This window comes from Protomyctophum bolini (assembly GCF_963924005.1).
Source record: "Protomyctophum bolini genome assembly, chromosome: 2".
Lineage (NCBI taxonomy): Eukaryota > Metazoa > Chordata > Actinopteri > Myctophiformes > Myctophidae > Protomyctophum > Protomyctophum bolini.
In genome coordinates this window covers 52,624,837-52,641,329 of record NC_137863.1, presented here as the reverse complement: position 1 = coordinate 52,641,329, position 16,493 = coordinate 52,624,837, and the positions used below count along the sequence as shown (strand labels likewise).

At 44.8% G+C, this 16,493-nt stretch overlaps 1 protein-coding gene across 1 annotated transcript in view; it reads left to right on the top strand.

The window, feature by feature from the left end:
• Positions 1-16,493, top strand: part of LOC308328999 (paired box protein Pax-7-like) — a gene marked incomplete at both ends in the record, with an annotated part of 92,862 nt that overhangs the window by 23,764 nt on the left and 52,605 nt on the right. Inside the window, 1 exon segment of the mRNA XM_080783148.1 lies at positions 10,418-10,617. Coding sequence (XP_080639274.1) covers positions 10,418-10,617 — 200 coding nt within the window.

Below are 16,493 nucleotides of genomic sequence, written 5' to 3'. Positions count from 1 at the left end.
ACTGGCAACCTTGCGGTTACCATCCCACCACTCTACCCCTAGCCACCTGGACAACAGGACAACAGGACCCTATGTCAAATTATACATGAGGTGGTTAAAATTAGAAATAAAATGAGTATAGAGACTGCACATAATAGCAGCATGTAACACGTCAGTGTACATAACTGACAGTGCCAGTGCATTAGCATGGAGCGCATTCATATACAGGCTATAGTACATGAAGTGATAATGCGTTTGTGATGTTCTTCCCTTTTCACTAGAAGGGATGCAACTATACAGTGAATGATTATTTGTTGGGAATTCATCTTCAAACACTATAAACCATTGTGGTTATCACCGCAGTCTATCTTGTACTCAACGCAAAGGTCCCTATCTCAGCTACATGCTCCACTTTGAATCGCAGAACGGCGGCTCCCTTTTGAAACTTGGCATCCCCTTTGGTGAAGCACGAGGCATTCAAGGGAGATGCCATTCTCTGAGAAAATGCAAATTTTGGAAGTTGCTATATAGCTATTTGATGTCGACGCTGCGTGATCCAAGCTCGCCGCCCCCGAACCATTCCTCCAACCCCGAGTGTTTGGTTGGTTCAATCGCAGCGCAGTCCCGGGGACAGACGAGGCTGTTTATATGCAGGGCCCGCAGCGGCAGAGACACACATAGCGAGCGAGCGCTGAGACAGATGCATGTCAGAGATAAGAGATCCCCATCTCTCCCCGACGGATGCCTCTTATCGCCAGCCCCCGTTTGCATAATTCTAGGCCCTTGGTATATTCAACCCCCCTGAGTGACAAAAAGTATAATTGCAATATCAAGTATAGGACAAAAGGTATGCAAGAAAATAAACAAGTCAACACAAATGGGGAGAAAGGGACCGCGGTGTTATTCTTGTCCTGTAGGATGGGGGGGTGACGAAGAGGGGAGAAAAACGCACAAGTAAAAAAAAAAAGAAGCTAAATCTGCTGTCAGTCACAGTCAACTGGTGTGACTCGGTGCTCAGAGGCTGGCCCTGCGTCAATGCCTATACCAAACACCCAGCGTAAGGCCTGATTGTAATTACTCTGGAACTAATATGCTTTTCAAAATGAGCCATTATGAGCTAATGCTGCACTGCCAAAGCTGTGGGTTTTTTTTTTTTTTTTTGTCCCTCTTGTCTTGGATAGTTTGCAAAGGTATACGCGGCTGATATCGAGCCCTATATACGGTTTGTTGTATAGTGTGAGATGCTGTGAATGCATGATGCACGGCGGCAAGTGCAGTTCAGGGTTATAATATGGCCGCCTACTGACTCACGTCGGGATATACGCTGCTCGTGTGTGGATTTGGGTGAAGATGGCTGCCCCGTCAGTCACCCCCACACGCACGCACGCACGCACGCACGCACGCACACACACACACACACACACACACACACACACACACACACACACACACACACACACACACACACACACACACACACACACACGCATCTTCTCTGTAACCGATATGAGATGCATATTTTCAATCAGGGAGAGAACAAGGAAAGCACATTTCCATGCATTGATCTAAACTTTTAAGGCCTTTTTCGCTTTTACTCATGCACTGACTATTATTGGCGTACTTTCATATGGATGTTGTGGGAGGTTCTGTTGTCATCAGTGGTGGAACGTAACTAAGTACATTTACTTAAGCACTGTACTTAAGTACAATTTTGAGGTATTTGTACTTTACTTGAGTATTTCCAATTTCCAGTACTTTTACTTCTACTCCACTATACATCTCAGAGCCAAAATTTGTACTTTTACTCCACTACAATTATTTGAAAACTTTAGTTACTAGTTACTTTGGAGATTTTAATTTTGATTAGAAAACATACATTAACCACTTCAACCATAGCCTGGGCATCATTCCATTTCGGGTTCATGAACCGGTCGGGAGCGGATGATATCGCTACGTCATGCTTTACTGTTGTTTTGTAGTCAGCAATCAATCGGAACTTCCTTCTCCCTCGAACCGATGTTTCTCAATAAAAGCAACAGGCTTATACGAGAGCTTTTATTGTTATTCTTCCGGTTTGAGGGAAAAGGAAGTTCCGTTTGATTGTTCCATGCCCTGATGACTACAAAACAATACTACAACATGACGTAACGATATCATCCGCTCCAGACCGGTTCACACGGCACTTTTGGAACAGAGACCAGGGCTTTCTATACATTTCGGCCACTTGAAAATCCATAGCAGACCTGCTATTTTCAATAGATTTTGTACACATTTTGAACTTGTGAAATGGCACATTCTGCACAATGAGTACTTTTACTTTTAGTACTTTATGTACATTTTGATGCCGATACTTTTGTACTTTTACTCAAGTACATTTTCAATTCCGTACACACTAACCAAGTAGTTCTAAATTGCAGTATTGGTACTTTTACTGAAGTAAAACAATTGAGTACATTTTCCACCACTGGTTGTTATCGGTATATGTAGGTATAGATGGTCATATACGTTGATGTAACTGATGTTGTCATGAAACGGATTACATTGCTGATGGCCCTTTATTGACTGGACAGCTGTCCGGTCAAGTAGCGTTACCTCAGTGTGTGTCGGGAGCAAAGGACAGCTATAGGGGGCCTCCTTCCTTCGGGGGGGGGGGGGGGACCCATCTAGGTGGGGGAGGAGGAGGGGGGTTCGAGGACACGGGCTGATGAGAATTCCATCTGGGTAATAGTCTGACTGGATGGTCAGTGGAGAACCAGTAGGGGACAGAACAGTCTTTAACATTTAAAAAATGTCTTCTAAATCCTGACAGTTTTCTGAAATACCTAGGTTTCTGTATCAGTAGTGCTGAATATTTCATGTCAAGGACCCCGGAAATTATATGTAATTGACCCCCATCTGAAGATATGTTATTCCCGCAGGGACCCCCTCAGAAGCACAGATTTGAGTTATATAACGTTCGCTCTGAGAGAATATATATTCAAAGATTTCTGCCGCATTTTCACCATAAAAAAAAAATAGCAGACCTACAAGCGTATGAACAATATACCTTATAGCTTTTAGATCTGCTATTTTTCAATAGCTAAAGTATATAAGGTCCTCGACATGAGAATAATAACACTGATCTAGTGTTTTAGTATAGGGGGCGCTATAGCCCCTCCTCCAACGTCTGGCTTTCAGAAGGACAAAAAAATGTGAAGTGAGGGCCGCTCTTATCATCGTACATTATCGTACATCTCATTCCGGGCCAACCACAATTTGCGTCCCCACCCACCTTCGACATCAATGTTTTGTGTTTACACTAATGACGTAAAATTTGACGTAATTTGACTGTGACGTAAAATGTACACTATGACGTAAAAAGTCTCCATTCATTGTCAATGGGAATTTAATGTTTGTGTATAGGACAAAGTTTGTGGACACACACCAAAAGCTGGAACGAATCTCACTTGTGTGCAGTGACGGGGCACTCTTCTCATCATACATCGTCACATTCCGTGCTCAGCCAATCAAATCATCACATTCCGTGGTACACACAGACATACAAACCTGGGCATAGGACAGGACCCCCACTCATGATTTCATGGTGGCCAAGTCTATGGATTTTGTAATGTTTTCTTTAAGTAGTGACGTCATGTGGCAGCCACAGTGCTGGCGGTACTGCTGTGCTATAATGTGGAGAAATATGGAGTCCAGGTTATATGACATCCACCCAGTTGGCCCAAACAGTGACAACCAAATCAATATAGGGTGTCAGCCAATGTTGAGTGATTTGAAGAGCAATACCCTTAAGGACACTTCATTTCATCGTAGTTCAAGTTATGTGTTTAAAATAAATTAAGTCGTAGCCTACAACATGGATTGGATGTTCCCTATATAGTAGCTATAAATGTTAGCCTGCATCTCCATCAACTGCTCATTTGCACACTTGTAGACCAGATTCATTCCTATTTAAATTGTGCCAGTGTTTTAACGCATTTTGGGTGGGAACCACTTTTGGTGTTTTAAGCATTATGTTGTACTTTAGCTGTTGAAAAATCGTGAAAATGTGGCCCAAATGTTTGAATATATTCTTTCAGAGCGAACATTTGTGACTCAAATCTTTGCCAGAACACCACCAGCAATCAGCAATCAAACACAAATGTTTGGTCAAACCATGTGACTCCCATTGGAAAAGCATTGTGGTGGCATAAAAAAAAAAAACGACCAAACATTTGTTTGATTGGTGTTTGATACGTGTGAATGAGGTCTCAGAGCGCCCCACATGGCAGCGTTAATCATGCCCAGTGGATGGAACATAATTGGGCTCTAATTGCATGATAACTAATGAGGAAAGGCATACGACGTGCTTTATCAATAACCTGTGAACCTTCAAATGGATTTACATCAACGGTATTATACGAAGGTCTAATCAGAATCTATGACCTCATAGTTGCCAGTGTTGATTTCGTCGACTAATACTATGACAGAAAATGTCCGTCGACTATCCTTTTTTCACTGACGACAACTAAATGGAAACTATACATGAAAACTATAAGCTATGATGACTAAAAGTAAGGCTAAATATACTGACAATTTCGTCAACAAATACAAACGAGACTAAAATGTTAGGAAAAGGGACTAGTGGACAAGAGATCCAGTGTGAGTCATTTTACACTTGGTTGCATGCTAAACATAGCAGGTCTACAAGCTCACAATGCGTCGTGAGCTTGTAGATCAGCTATTTTCAGCAAGTGTAAAATCAGTCATTACGACGGATCAAGGCCCGCCGAAATGTTTTTTAGTCGACTAAACCAATCGACATTTAGTCGACTAAAACTAGACAAACACTAAAACATTCCAAGTGACTAAAATGTGGCTAAAACTAGTTTTATTCCAAAGACTATGACTAAACTAAAATCTAAATTTGCTGCCAAAAACAACAGTGTTGTTGCACTGCAGCACTTGTACATTCTCTGAGTGGTACGACTGTGGGCGAATGAAGCAACATTACACCAGAGAGGGTGTGCTTTACCGTGATTATTGGCACGCCGTGATGCGTTCAGGAACCAGGTTTTAGCTTTGGCCCATTTCCGCCAGCGCCACTGAAGTGACCAATAATGCACCGTCTCGTCGAGTGTAATATTGCGATTATACAACAGTTATACCCGGAAAAAGTAAATCCCACGTCAACTCAATTTCATTGTAACTAAGCTTTTCGACAGAAATTCCTAATAGTTTATTGCCATATTTAGCCACTACGACGGCAAATGTCCCATGCAGACTGCTAGCCTAGCGACTTAGCCGGCTCTGTATGCACTAGCTCGCCTTCTATGACCAGCTTTGAGGGTTTGTGTCGCCCCCCAAAGCGATGATTTGATTGGCTGAGCATATTGAGGATAAAAGTTATCATTACTTTGTCTTACTATTGGAAACCATGAGACAAGGTCCTACATGTCAACTTTTATCCTACTATCAATGCGCAAAATCTCTGCCTGTCCGTCAGTCTGACTAAAAGCTATTCTCCAGAATGCTGCCTTCCGGTATATGGCATGGAAAGGAGAGGAGTGGCATTTGCATTTCTTTCACTATTAGTAAACTCTGCATTCATGGCCTGGAGAGGGCAGTTGTTTTACAGACGGGTAAAAGGGCCCCCTTTGATGTCTATGTGTGCACGACCCTGTTCCGACCGATACGCCCATATAGAGGCATGTATGGAGATCCGGTTGTCCAGAACAGCTCCCATCCAACCAACCAGCTATCGCTATGCCCACATACGGGCATGCACATGTATAATGTGACGGGCCGACTTCAAATTCGCCGCACGCATCGCGGCAAAGTCGAATAAAGCGGCTGTTATAATGATTACAGACCACTGTACAGAATGTAAATCTTATTTCGCTGATGTCTTTTGAAGCGGATTAGTGTGTAGAGTGGAGATTGTTTTATTCCTCTCACAGTCACACAGATTATCAAGATATATACCTTTGCCTATATGCCTGCAAGACTCATGGAAGAAATTGTGTTGTTTCCACATGTTGTCATTAATCTCGTAAAACAAAAGAAGCGGCATATGTAATTAGAGCAGTGTGTTGTATACATTATTGCGTCTTAATTGCCTAATCTTTCACAAATCCAGGCCATCATATAGACTATAGGTTGTGTTGTTGCCTGTGACGTAGAGCTGCTGGTATCAGGGGTGCACCACTTCCCATACATCCTGGCTCATTACGGGCATGCAGCGCTGTTGACCTTCGACCCCGAGCGTGCTTGCAGTTCATGCTCAAGAGCAGAGCAGACGTGTTGGCTTGCACAACGACGCACGCACGCACGCACGCACGCACGCACGCACATGGTGCTGCAAGGGCTTATTTGTAAGCAATAATATACACGCTCATGTTGTTTTTCTTTATTATCAGCCATCGTTAGCTTGACAGCATGTTGCTAATGACACAATGAAAATGGCACACACAGACGCAGACAGACAGACAGACAGACAGACAGACAGACAGACAGACAGACAGACAGACAGACAGACAGACAGACAGACAGACAGACAGACAGACAGATTTGTTGGCCCCTTTCCCCCACTTAAATTCACACAGAGGATTAATGTGTGCCTGTCTGATGAAGTGCAGAGACGTGCACACATACACATCAAAGGGGGCTTCAGCCCCTGCCCTTTTACCCGTCTGTAAAACAACTGCCCCTTCCAAACCACGAATGCAGCATTTACTTCAGTACATGGTGAAAGAAATGCAAAAGCCACTCCTCTCCTTGCCGGAATTAAGGCAGCATTCAGGATACTTTCTTTTTTTTTTTCAAAGTCTCCTGAACTAATTTGTTTCGAAATCCATGCCGTTTACACAACGCATCTCCAGTATAGAGTGCAGGGTTGCGCCGCGGCGCGTTGAGAGCTTGTAGATCAGTTATTTCCGCCATTTTGGGCGCAAAAGTGCCCTCTTATATATACACTCTCTGCACGTGCCTGCATAAGTGGTTAAAGAGAGTTCTTGGGGTTTCTGTGCCTCACATGATAACCTCTCGAGGCTATACGATATGTCCCCCTCCGCCGGTCACCTCCCCGTGGTATAGGACAGACAGAGAGGTGACTTTGGATGGAAAAAGATCCCCGCACACACACACACACACGCGCACACACACACAGCACACACGCACACACACACCGCCGGTGAGACTCGCCCGGTCGTCTCAAGTGTCGTCATGGCAAGTTACCGGGCAAATGGGTGGATGAGAAAACCAACACAAGGATCTGTGGTATATGTACATATTCAACTTTGTATGTTCAAGGGTGTTCTGGCTGCCGTGTAGAAAAGCCCCCCTACCCCCCTAACCCCCCACCACCACCACCACCCCCGGTTTCAAGAATCAATCTTTATTAACACATTTAGGCCTGACATAAAAAAAAAAGTCTTCTAAATCATGATCTGAAATACCTACAGTAAGAGTATGTTTCTATGTCAGTGGTGCTCAATATTTCATGTCAAGGTCTCCCAAAAATTATATGTAATTGGCCCACGGACCCCCCCCCCCCCCCCCCACATCTGAATATATGTTGTTCCAGGGACCCCTCCAGAAAAACAAATTGATTTAAAAAAAAAATGAATTGCTCTGAAAGAATATACATTCAAAGATTTGCGGCCACATTTTCACGACCCCCCCCCCCCCCCAAAAAAAAAAGAAAAGCAGACCTGCAAGCTCATAGCGCCTCGGTGGCGCGCTATGAGCTTGTATAGATCTGCTATTTTTCAATAGCTATAAAGTACAACATAATGCTTTAAAAAGAAACCCCTACCAAGAATGGGTTCTCGTCCAGAACGGGTTAAAAAGGATAAGACTGAAGAATTGATTTAATGAATGCGACGGCATGTCCTGCGGGCCACGTGTAATCCGCAGAGAATCACTGAGCGTGAGCTCAGGGGGACAAAAAGATGTTCGCAGGAGACTGGTTGAAGTGGTCTGTAATGATAGTCTCCATATAATCCCATAATTCCTTGTTTAATTAAACTCCTGTGCTGGCCTTGAGACTCAGCCCAGTATGTATTATACTCTTTTATTCTCACAGTTGTTGTCTAAAGTGTGGTACTGTTTGGGGGCTTTTTCTGTTTTTTGTCCACTTTGTCCACTTAAAAATAAAACATTTTCTAGAGAAGAGATCTGGTAACGTGAGCTATACGTGGACACGATGAATTAGATGCTTTTTGTCTGCGACTCTGCGGCTCTGTGTGCATTTAGCACAGAAGGTTGGTATACCAAGATGCCTAATGAGCTATACCCCCCCTGTGATCTCAATATAGCTAGATCTACAAGCTCACATCGCGTTGCATCAACTGAGCTTGTGGATCAGCTATTTCTGGCTGATCCCCCCCCCCCCCCCCCCCTCCCCCGCCCCTCCCCGTCACACGATACAATATGAATCAGGCTTCCTTCCCACTCTTCTCTGGACTGTTGCATGATGCAATGCAACTGGGGCCTGCAGCAACAACACTGGCACGTCACACACACACACACACACACACACACACACACACACACACACACACACACACACACACGCACACACACACACACACACACACACACACACACACACACACACACACACACACACACGCACACACACACACACACACACACACACACACACACACACACACACACACACACACACACACACACACACCGCCTTGCCAATGTTCTCAATGAGAGGAAAATTAACCAAAGTATGAATTTTTATGACATGGAATGAAAGGGGCAACATGGTCTGAATAGACGTGCAGAGGAGGAGGTGAGAATGATGCAATTCCCCCTGAATTCCGTTATAATGGTAATGTGGCGATGTGAAATGCACATTTCTCTGGCTGTCAGAAATGTCCCTGTCGGCCCTGGATTGTGTCAGCTTTGTGTGCCGGGGTGTCTATCTATCTACATGTATATACTGTATGGTCCTGGAGCTAAAATGTGCAGTGCGACGCACGCGGCTTAGTCGAAAATGCCTAAAAAGTAACATAAGAGATGTTCTAATTCATTTAATGACAGCACACACACACAGGAAACATGCACACAGGGGGGGATGAATGGTTTTTTTGTGGTGTAACATTGTGTGTGTTGATTTTCTTTTTTGTAAACTCGGGAGGGGGGGGGGGGGGGGTGAATGCAATGCAGCGCCCTGGGCCAGCGAGGGAGAGTATAGTGGGGGGGGGACGAGGAGCAGCAAGGTGGCTGTGTAGATTAACCCCCCTGCCCCCCCCCCCCCCTGCCCCCCCAACCCCCCCCCCCCCTCACTGCTCGCGGCGGCCCTCACGCATTAACGGCCGCTGGGGCCCCGTGCGAGCGCTCGCTCACACTCAGAGACAGGATTGTGTATCAAGGCAGGCCTCGATCTCCCCCTGGTATTGTTGTATAAATATCCACAGATTAAGGTAATTATTTTACCCTGTTGTGCTTTGAGAGAGGAGTTATATGGCTGTCATTTGAATCGTCACTGTTGCAGCCCGTATACCCGCGTTGCACATGTACTGTATACTGTACATACAGCAGGCACCACGGTAAATATAAAGCCCCCACCAGTGTTGATTCCGTCGACTAAAACTAAGACGAAAAATGTTCGTCGACTACACCTTTTTTTCACTGGCGAAAACTAAACGGAAACTAAATTAAAACTAAGCTATGATAACTAACTAAGACTAAATATATTGACAATTTCGTCAACAAGTTAAAACTAGACTAAAATGTTAGGGAGGGACTAGTGGACAAGAGCTCCAGGATAAGTCATTTTACACTTGGTTGCATGCTGAAAATAGCACATCAAGCCCACAACGCAATCCAAAAAAGCACTTCCAAACTGCAACACTTAGAAAAATAATCACCTGCAAGGATACAAAGTAGCTCATAACATGTCTGCAGTGGATTTTGTATGAAACAAATACTTTGAGGATAGAAAGAGGATAATTCAGGCTGTTGTTTAATACAATCAGATAGGACTTTTCTGTTTGGATGAATGCTGTCAATGGGAAGTTGCACTATAGGTAGCACCATGCCATTAAAGGACCGCTTCACCACTTTTCAACCTATCTTCATATAATAGGTCCTCACTAATAATCATGATAAAAAAACGTCCTCCAGTGACATTAGATTTTCATTATCGTGAGAACGATGGCTTCCATTTTCGCATTGCAACTTTTCAGGACTAGAAAAAGTTTCTATTAGCTTGTAATGCCCATCGATGATGTCACTGGAGGACGGTTTCTGAACTGCCCACAGCCCTCCTATGAGACACAGACTGAGTAGAACATAATTGCAGCCATTTTTTCATGATTATTAGTGAGGACCTATTATATGAAGATAGGTTGAAAAGTGGTGAAGTGGTCCTTTAACTTATATGGTAAGATGGCCGCGGTCTGTATGGAGAATTGGCTCACGTTTTCCCTCCCCTCTGCAGGTAACCGCACAGACGACGGCTCGGACGTGGACTCGGAGCCCGACCTGCCGCTGAAGAGGAAGCAGAGGCGCAGCCGCACCACCTTCACCGCGGAGCAGCTGGAGGAGTTGGAGAAGGCCTTCGAGAGGACACACTACCCAGACATCTACACCAGAGAGGAGCTGGCGCAGAGGACCAAACTCACCGAGGCCAGAGTACAGGTTAGATATAGAGTGGTTCTTCTCCACCTCTTTTTTTCATTTCAACGAGTTACCAGTGGTGGAAAAGCCACTGTATAAGGACATATTCTGGGCGGGAACCCCTTTTGGTGTTTTTTTAACCATTCATTTTGAAAAGTCGTGAAAATGTGGCGCAAATCTTTGAATATATGTTCTTAACGTTTTTAACTCAAATTTTTGCTTCTGGGCGGGTCCACTGGAACAACATATTTTCAGATGGGGGTCGGCGGCCAATTACATATCCTTTTTGGGGGTCCTTGACATGAAATATTGAGCACCACTGTCTGATACAGGAACATAGGTATTTCAGAAAATTGTCAGGATTTAGAAGACATTTTACTGTACTGTGCCTATGTACAATATTGAGGTATTTGGTCTTTACTTGTGTATTTCCAATTTCCAATACTTTTGCTTCTACACCACTACACCTCAGAGGCAATTATTGTACTTTTACTACACTACATTTCGGCCGTTTGAAAATAGCCTAAATGTACACACACACACACACACACAAACACACACACACGCACACGCACACGCACACGCACACGCACACTCACACTCACACACACGCAAACGCACTCGCACTCGCACACGCTCACGCACACGCACACGCACAGTCGCACACGCACACGCACATGCACACACACGCACGCACATACACACACACACACACACACACACACGCACACACACACACACACACGCACACACACACTTTCTACTTTTGGTACTGCCGACACTTTTGTACTTTTGCTCAAGTCGATTTTGAATTCCGGACTTTCACTTTTAACGGAGTATAGTTCTAAATTGCAGTATTGATATACTTGAGTAAAACAATTGAGTTATTGTTCCACCACTGTCAACGACTCCAGTTTGATACGCATTAGGCCTGCAGCTTTTCAGGTCAAGGACCTCAAAATTGGTTTGCATTTGGCTGCGGGGACCATCAGCTGAAAATATCTTTCTTGTGAACACATCTAAAAGATATCCCAAAATGTGCAACGTGTCAAGTTCTCAGCTCGTATATATGGGTCTGCTATATTTTGGAATATCCAATACATGGCGTTAAAGTGATTCAGTTGTTATATTAAGTGGTTTCGCTCGGGATCCCCTTGCCTATATAGAACCCCCTCAAGGACCCTGGGGGTGCATTATATTCACACGTCCAAACGCCATTGGTGGTGGAAACCAATGCAAGGCACCAACCTGCTCATTGGGAGCCGTCTAGGGGCTCTCAGCGTCTTATCTTGCTCAAGGACACTTCGGGAATTAACCCGCCTGTGTCCCAAGTATAGCCGCTCCACCTGCAGGTTGGTGCCTTGCATGGTTTCCTCCGCCATCGGTGTATATATGAATGGGTGAATGTAATGTCTAATGTAACGCGCTTCGGATGAAAGCGCTATATATAAATCCAACCTTTTAACTCTGAGCATGTAAAAACTCATCCGCATTTCACTGTGCTCATCTGCATATATACACAACATGCATGATGTGTATATATACACCTGGCGTGCACACAGACACTACTACACACGCACGCATGCACACGCATGCACACACTTTATGTGCTTGCACAAGCGAACGCACACACACCCACACGGCCATAATTCAATCCCGTTATCCCCTATTTTTCCATTGCTTTGAAATTACGATTTTCTCTTGTATGAGCTGGATCTGATGTATTCATTTGTTCAGAAAGATATCACCTATATACACATCCACCCTCTTTTTCTTCTGCTTGGTGTCAGAGAGAGAGAGAGAGAGAGCTCCCTGCTTATACCGCATAGAGCTCCAAGCTCAGCCCCATATAAGAAGGCTCTGACAGCACCAACCCATCCTCATCTTCCTTCACACCCCAGCCCAGACCTTCCAACCTGCCTGACAGCTTGTGCGCCATATGTGTGTATACGCAAGACCCAAAGAACATATGTACAGTAGAGTTATGGCAGCAGCTGTGTGAGACAGGGAGAGAGAGAGAGAGAGAGAGAGAGAGAGAGAGAGAGAGAGAGAGAGAGAGAGAGAGAGAGAGAGAGAGAGAGAGAGAATGCATTCCTGATGGATTTCTCATCACTGCGGCCTTTGGCCAGGATCTCTCCCCATCACTTTCAAGCCTGCCGCTGCTTGTAAAAACCCCTCCGCATATCACAGAGGGTCCATCATCCTCTCCTGGGACCCCAACGGCCCGACAACAACATTAATCAATCAGGCAGTAGTAAAGGAAAGGGTCCGGGGCACCCCCCCCCCCCCCCCCCCCCCCCCTCCTCCTCCTCTTCTTACCACGGTCGTTCCCCTCCTGTATCCCCCAAAACTGCTCGCCGCATGCTAAATGTTCCACACACTACAAACATGCTTCTGGGGGTAACTGATTCCACACATGTCTTTGTCCATCCTGAAACCCCCCAACACGCAAAAGATGTATGTCTAAGTGGTTAATGCCTTACTCAAGGGAGAACGTGACTTTTTTGGGGGGGGGGGTATCTGGGCTTGTTATAACACAATACATTAGCTTTCGCAATGTTTTTTTTTTTTTTTTTTAGATGCACATCTAGGGGCAAACTTGGACAGGTCAGATTCATCTGAATTAACAGGACTGTCCAATATTGTAATGAATGATAGTACATCTGGAGAAAAGATTCCTGCATCAGTTTTGCAGTTGCAGTTGCGGTTATGGATTATATGACTGTCTTATGAAGTTTAATATGTTTTCATGTTGTATCAAAATCCAAAAGAACAGCTGTTTTTAACCACTTAAACACTAAATAGCCTGCTTCACTGACCGAGTCAGTGAACTTGAGGCCCCCCAAGTGTATTTGTTCAGTTTTCTCCTCAACACCTCAGATCTATAAGGTCACAATGTGTCGCACTGCAATGGTGAGGTGTGCTGGTGTCTGTGAGAATAGGGACACTAGGGCTACATTTTCGTTATACCGCTACACCCCTTATCCCTAAACTTCTTTGCCTACTTTTTACTATTTTGCTAATTTTTTGAATATTTAAAATGGCCAGTCTACAAGCTCACAACGTGTCAATGTAGATTGGCTGGTTGAACTATTCAAAAATGTTTTGCAAAATAGTAAAAAAAAAAAAAGGCAAAGAAGTTTAGGGATTAGGGGTTTAGCGCGGACGAAAATGGAGCCCCTAGGTTTCATGTGGTTAAGTTCTGCAATTGGCTGTGGTGAGTTACAACTGAACTAACCAATGAATTGCTCAGCAATGTATGTGGTCATAGAAAAGCAAAGAGGCTTCTGTCTCCGTTTGTATCCAACTCAAGGGCTTTTGTGCTGTAATTTGTGTCCGTGGATTAATGGCTACTGACAGAAAAAATCCAAATATGAAAATGAAAGAAGATTGGGAGAAAAAACAACAACAACAACAACAACTAAGAGACCACTTTTGTCTTCTGCTAGATAATAGCGCTAAATGATGTCATGTGAAAACCTAAGGTATTTGAGTCATGGCTATAATTTGTTAATGCTGTTTCCCTCATAATCTAATTCTGAAAGGCTTTGAAAGTCTCCAAAGGTCAACTCAAACTTAATTTTCTGAGAAGGTCACGCAAGAAAGGGTCCCTGGTTACCAAAGTCAATAATGACCAATGTTGCCAGGCAGTGTATGGGTGTTTAACCCCTTTTGGAGAAGGGAACCCCAACACAAACATTATGTTATAATTTAGCTATTGAAAAATAGCAGATCTACAAGCTCATAGCTTACGCTACGAGCTTGTAGGTCTGCTATTTTTGAAAAATCGCGAAAATATTTATTTCAGAAAACTGGAGGATTTAGAAGATTTTATTTATTTATTTCGACCTCAGGCCTAAATGGGTGTTTAAGAGAAGCATGCAGTCATAGTGACAATAAACATGAACAGAATGTACTTGATTCATTGGAGTCTATACTGCAGTACAACGTTTCTAAAGAATACACATGGGCAAAGTAAAAAAAACTCTTAAATCCTATATACAGTAGCCTACTTTTCTGACTGGGGTCCCCCAAGGCTCTGTACTTGGCACCCTCCTTATTTACCCTTCACCCCACATATCCTTGCCGAAAATTGGCCGATGTACAGACAGACGCACACAACACGTCAACGCGTCACGCGACATCTGCAATGTCTGCCCAATGTTCACATGAATAGGGACGCTATAGGGTTATGTTGTTTCAGAAACCTGCGTGCGTGCGTGCGAGAGAACATGTCTGACAGCGTCCACCAGCTGGGCTTTCACCTATGGGTGCCCATAATGACCCATCATCATCCTCCCATCACAGTCCAGGGGAAAGGCGACCCTTTGGTCTAAAGAGCAAAGCGGCTCGGACTGCAGCTGCAATGACGCATCTTCCAGATGTCAGTCGGAGGGGGGGGGGGGGGGTCTGTGTTTTTGGATTGAGGGAGAAACCAGAAGCACAGGGTGTCGGAAAGGTCACATTGGAGATCCTATACTTTCCACAAAATGGACACGGATCTCCGTTGTCCATTTGTTATATTATCGCTATAGCGCTGGTGATAATCTGTGAAGCATGCAGCCGTTCATGTATCTCTGCGGCGGATGGCTTTGACACCATGCCTGCCATGCATCGGCACACCTCGGTCAGATTAACAAGCACTATTAAGGCGTGTGAACGAGGCAACACTAATTTTGTTGCATAAGCCACGAGTGTTTTTTGGCTTACATAGAGCTGCCCCAAAACTCACCGCCTCATAAACGTGGCTAATTCCCTGTGTCTGTCCCTCCCCTGCTGTTCCCCGAAGGCACACATGACCATCCATCTTCATCAGACCCAACTGGGCCCTTTCAACAGGACTATACCACCGGCTCTCCTAAAAAATAAACCCCACCGCTGGCCCCCGCAATGGTTTTATCACCCCAACTGACAAATTGTAGGATATGATCCAGATCTCTCGACAATTAGTTCCAGGCTGTCTCGACAGGAGTCTTGTATACCATCTCCTCCCCTCCTCCGAGGCAAAGTGAGCTGCCACTTTCCATCCGATGAACCCTGGACGCTAACAGAAGCGGACAGCAAAGTCATTCCACAAGCTATTAAGAGAATAGAGCATCATTTGTGCTGGCCTGTTCCCTCTGAAGTGTGGGCCTTGCAAGGGTGGGTGCCGACGTCGGCCCCCGGCGCGGCCCGGGCCGTCCGGGGCCCGGCCATGGCCACAGAACAGAGAGGGAGAGAGAGGGAGCAAAGGCGCGAGACTGCGGGGCCGCTGTAAATCAACTCTCAAACACATGAAGTGAATTACTTTCTCCCTCCCTATTTGGGAGTCTTTTAAGAGTCGGGAGGACGGCTCCGACCTCATCATCTGATCTTGAGGAGCACGCCGCCGGGCTCGCGTAGGGAATCCGTCGGCCAATAGATCCCCTTTCATCACCAATAAACAGTCTGCATGTCGCTATTATAGTTAGTAGAATCTAATAAGGTATAAAAGCATTGGCTTTTATGAAGCGTACAAATCAATTTGGAAAGAAGTCTCTCTCTCTCTCTTTATCTGCGGCGTGTTCTGTTCTGGTGTTGTGGCATGTTGGCATGCAAAGAGAAGAGAGAGGAGGACCATTTTTAGCTCAGGGTCGGGCGTTACGCCGCCATGCCGTGGCCTTGTGGTGTTTTGGAGATGTGTTGTACTCTTTATAAGTGTTGATTTCATTGACTGAAGCTATGACGGAAAAGGTTCGTCGACTATACCTTTTTTTCACTGACGAAAACTAAATGGAAACTAAATTAAAACTAAGCTATGATTTGATGACTAAAACTAAGACTGAATATACGGACAATTTCCCAGGATGGAGTTGGCTTGTCTCTCCAATTTCGTCCACAAATACAAATTGGACTAAAATGTTAGGGAGGGACTATAG